General features: G+C 42.7%; 1 protein-coding gene across 1 annotated transcript; it reads right to left on the bottom strand.

The window, feature by feature from the left end:
* Positions 1–3,128, bottom strand: tm6sf2a (transmembrane 6 superfamily member 2a). The gene is made up of 10 exons (XM_070919476.1): positions 3,037–3,128; positions 2,260–2,366; positions 2,064–2,161; positions 1,879–1,982; positions 1,710–1,792; positions 1,494–1,618; positions 725–826; positions 507–599; positions 303–422; positions 1–210 (listed from the first exon to the last, which is right to left on the bottom strand). Exons 1-10 carry the CDS (start codon positions 3,126–3,128, stop codon positions 1–3), a joined length of 1,134 nt encoding a protein of 377 aa, XP_070775577.1.
* Between the last annotated feature and the right edge of the window lie 1,808 nt (positions 3,129–4,936).

Here is a 4,936-nt window from a genome sequence, read left to right as displayed (position 1 = left end):
CTAGTTTTTCTTCTTCTCCTTGTTGGTCTGTCCCTTGGGAACAGGTTTCATAAAATAAGCGGGGTTGGTGTGGCAGCGCACGGCCAGCAGGACCGGCGCAGTGGCGAGCAGCACATTGAGGGTGATAACAGGCCACCACTTGTCTACTGGGACTCTGTACGTGAAGGGAGTGCGGGAGTGCAGAGATGCTCCGATGTGGCACCACTGGGTCTGAGAGCACAGCAGGAGGAGGTCAACTTGATGCTGTATTTTCCTTTTTCAAGGATTATTTATAACAGCAAAGACATAATAACCACAGTTACCTGAGCCATGGCCCCAGCAAAGAAGATGGTCCAGTCCAACATCCAGCTGCATCCAGGTGTTTTCAGGCCATAGATGAAGACAGTCAGCAGGGGAAGAGCATAGAACAAATACACCAGCATCTGCAGTAAAGGTGCACAAAAAGATCAGTTTTACAGTATAGTTGGTTTAATCCAATGTGTTGGTGTATGTTTCTTCACACTGACCATAACCCTGGGAAAGCCAACCGGGTCTTTGAGGTAGGGCTCGTACTGGTAGATGTAGGTGAAGCAGGTGTCTAGAGGACAGTCCAGCACCACCTGGAGCACAGCAGGAGGAGCGAGTTATAGTGTCCGTGCTGCACATGTGACCTCATGTCGCACAGAGTTCATTCACATGCAGTAATGATGGACAGATACAAAGGCTTCCACGTAGTTTTACTCACAAAGCCTCTGAAAACACAGAAGACCATTGCTCCGAGCAACACTAGTGACAGAAGCAGGTCGACAGGTCGAGACAGCAGACTTTTATTCTGTTCCACGGAAATCTGATCAACACAGAACAAATCTCAGTAAATTTAATCACATCATTTACTTAAAATGGTCTTTTAAGTTTTTAAAATGTTTTATTTTATTTGTGATTTTATTTCTAGTTACTATTTATTATAATTTAATGTCCATTTAAGTTCACTGTTAAAGAAATTCCATTATCTTATATTTACTGTTACTGTCATCGTTCATAATAAAGCCTATTGTTAAACGTGTTAATCCAGACACATCGTTATCACAGCTCTTTTATATCCTAGTTTGTGTTTATGTAAAAAAAGATTTTTATCATTCTCAAATACAGGTTAATATCTGTGTCAGCTGCAAAAACCCATCATCAGTCAGGCTGAGATATCATCATACAATTAACACAAGGCAGAGGTTCCCAACCGGAGGGTTGGGACCTCCACAGGAGGTTGCAAGATTATTACCAGAGTGAGGAAACAAGAAAAAAACAAATATCTGCTTCACAAAATGCTGTTTAATTTTCATATGTTTCTTTAATCATTTTTATCTCTTTTTTTCTGTTAAGATTAATAGCGTTCAGTTTTACCCGTTTAGTCCTTTGACAATAGTTCAAATGAAACAATCTAAAAAGGAAAATGGTTGGACGCCACTACTCCATAGATACACAGAACATTTGTAAATGTCTCGACTGCTGAAGCTGACCTTGTCTGCTGTGACGACTGGCATCTCTCTGGGTCTGCTAAAGAGCAGGGACGCCGCCCAGAAAGGCACCAAAAAGAAGGGGACGTTTCTCCAGAAGGCCGGTCGAATGTTAGACCCATATTTACCTGCACAAACAAGAACGCCATCAATAGAAAACAACCTCAAACAACACTGAAGATGTGATGAAGCAAAGCATTTCACGTAGGCAGCTCTCACCAATGACCACTCCTGGGATGAGAACAATCTGATGGGCGATTGAGGAGCCGGCCCACAGCAGCCCCAGGCTACGATAGGACTTCCTGCGTGGACAGAAAATCAACGGGTTTCATTAGAGGGCACACTGAACACACAGCGGACGAGTTGCTATGGCGATGCCACCGCTTACCCCTTGAACATGCGGTGGATGATAGCGAGGAAGAGGACCAAGTGAACAATGCCTTCCCAGTAAGACATCATGACAGCATAGGCGGCTCTTAGGTGAGGCTCACCCTGAAGAGATGGCATCACATGATGAACTTAAACTTCTGAAACACAAACCATCATTAGGAAATAGTCTTTAGGTCCTCTTACCATCTTTAGGTAGAAACCCATGAAGCCAGAGATGAACCCATCCTGCTCCAAAGCATTAGTCAGGCCCACCATGCAGGTGAAGGAAAACTCTGCAAATACTGGACAGAAGAAGAGGCACAATTAAAAAACAAAACAACAACACTCCACCTTCATTTCACTGATAGATGTTTAACACTGTGCGTTTGTCTGGTTGTACCATAGAATAAGGGGTCCACTTTCATCTTGTTTCGCACAGTGAGGAGGAGGAGGAGGAGAAGAACAAATCCCAGAACGACCATTCCCATTCCCAGGATAGGAAGAGGTCTGAGGAGTAACGTGACAGCGAGAGTTCATACAGTTTATCTGTGCAAGTCTACAAGTATTTTAAATTGAGCAATTATTAATCTGCCAATAGAAAATTAATCAGCAACTGTTTTGATAATCAATAAATCCCTTAAGTCATTTTTTGCTAAACATTAATTGGTCCCAGATTCTCATTTGTGAGGATTTTGTGCGTTTATGTGTCTTTTGTGACAATAAACTCAGTCTCTTTGGGTTCTGGACTGTTGGTCAGACAAAACCAGAGATTGTGATTTAGGAAGTTATGACGGGCATTTCCTAATCAGCAGATTTATTGATAATTTTAACTAATCTACAATCTTCCTCACATTTGTACTTTCATCAGAAGTAAGGAGGTTATAATTTAAGGTTTTTAGGTTGTGGACAATCCTACAAAACATTTAACTGACCTGTTAGTTCCTCCATTTTGTTTTCAGAAAAATGGTCTCATTTAGATTTCAAATTCAAATAGTTTTCACAGAGTTTTCTTTGGTGTTATTCAAAAGCTCAGTTTGGTTAAGAGCAACACATGTTTTGTTCACCATCAAAGCCACATGATCTGATGAAGTTACGAAATTACACTTTTAAATCATTATTTTTCAACGTGCGGGCCAAGATGACGGTGAAACCATGAAAAGAGTGCATGCACACTTACTCCTGCAGCTCAGGGATGTTGTTCATGGTGTACAGAACTCCAGGAGCCAGGAGAGACAGGAGGAACACGCAGACCTCCACCGGCGGCCTCATTGTTGGAAACTTGTTGTTGGCCTCTTTTAAAAAGAAATGTCCGCATAGAAATATTCCCAGCTAAACGCGCGTGGTCGTGAATGGAGGCATGTCAGAAGGCAGTGTCCTCTCCGCTGCCAGCGAGGGAAGGAGATCATTTAAAGGAGTGTCTCCCGTTGCCTTTTGATCTGCGATAAAACAAGGTTGCTGCTCCGACGTGTTTGCTGTCTAGGTCTCAAAGTTCAACTCAGGAGTCAAATGTGTGAACATTTAAAGGGAGAGCGATGCAAAGTTCAGGTAACGGACTGCTGAAGTGTGCCTAATGCGTAAAATACGCATTTATGTTGGTGAAAACCAGCATTGGGCTGAACTTTGCGATGTGACTCCACGTGCCATCAGGAAACCATTTCAATCATAAGGTCGTTCACTGCTCAGTCAGCGTCTGCTTGTACAGACTGCCACCTGGTGGAGGAAGTTCCCTCATGTTTTTGTGAAGGCTTTTTCAAGATGCTGAATTAAATTTTTGTGCTTTCGCTTTCTAATGTCAGCCAGTTTATGGATTGTAGGTACATGAGATGAGTCTGTAATGACAGAAGTTTAAACCAGCAAAACAATCCTGGTCATGCTGCACATGTTGAAGTGTTGTCTGGGCTCCTGTGGCCCCTGGGGTTTGATTAAGGAGCCATCTGTCCTGTTTGGTGTAAGATTAAGAACTCCTTCGTCTGATGTCTCCAGTCTTGATTAGTTTCTGGATTATATCTGAGAGAGAACATAAAGTTCACAACAAAGATTATGTTTTTTCCCAGTCAGCTGGATTATTTAAAATAACCGTTGTTACATTTCTTAAACAGTTTCTTTACCAAACACTGGCTCATACCACTCTTTTTATTTCTGCATATTGTGAATACATGTGCATTATGCAACAGCATCTTATGGATGAACAACATTTGTAAAGCCTACATCTCATGCAGCGTTATCTTCTGAAACAAAGCGGCTGAAGAGGATTATGCTGCTGTTGCCACAGAAACTTAGCGGCCAGTGGAAAGAGAGAGTAGAGAGGGGTGGGGAGTCGAGTAGAAGAGTTGAAGCAGACGGAGAGGATATTCAATCAGGCATACAGACAACCCTTCGCCCACACAGCAGACACGCAGGTTTTTTTATTTAGGTGACACAGATTCCTAAAAGAGTCCACCCAGTCTGCCACCATGCTGCACCCTTTAATCATCGGCATTGTGACCGTAAACACCTCTCTAACCGTCGTCTATTGGACCTTCATCCTGAGCGATGCCTACTTCAAGTGGCTGGCGGAGCCAGAAGACAAACCCAAGAAGTTGGTCACCCCAGCCTGAGGGAGTCACAATATGGACTGACCGAATGACTTGCTTAGAACTAGTCAGCAAGAGCAGCTTGTAGTGCTTTCTTAGGAGTGCTTTTGCATCTGATCTGCTTTTTGTTTTGCCTGGAGAAGACTTGGAAACCCCTTTTGTTAACTCACATTTTTTTACTGAACTGAATGGATCCTGAGAAAGGAGTCATTCTTAAAGGTAATGTCCAGGTTTATCTAAAACCTTAGCACAGGGAGATGCATTGAATTGCACTTTTTATTATCTGTGATTTGTCCTCTAGTAGTATTTGTGTGATCAGCTGTTAAAACTGCACCACATCAGTGTCAACAGGTGCTACAGGCAATGCTAAATGAACCTCCATCCTCTGTTTTGCTGCTGACTCAGTCATAAGGTGTTGCTGGTGACAGAGGCATGTGTCGAACAAATCCTGTCAAGGATTACCAAAGAACATCTTGATAATGACAGACAGCCTTTCTCTCCTGA

Source organism: Enoplosus armatus, chromosome 14, assembly GCF_043641665.1.
Source record: "Enoplosus armatus isolate fEnoArm2 chromosome 14, fEnoArm2.hap1, whole genome shotgun sequence".
In the NCBI taxonomy this organism is placed as follows: Eukaryota; Metazoa; Chordata; class Actinopteri; order Centrarchiformes; family Enoplosidae; genus Enoplosus; species Enoplosus armatus.
Note: the sequence above shows the minus strand (reverse complement) of the source record. Positions and strands in the feature narration are given on the sequence as shown.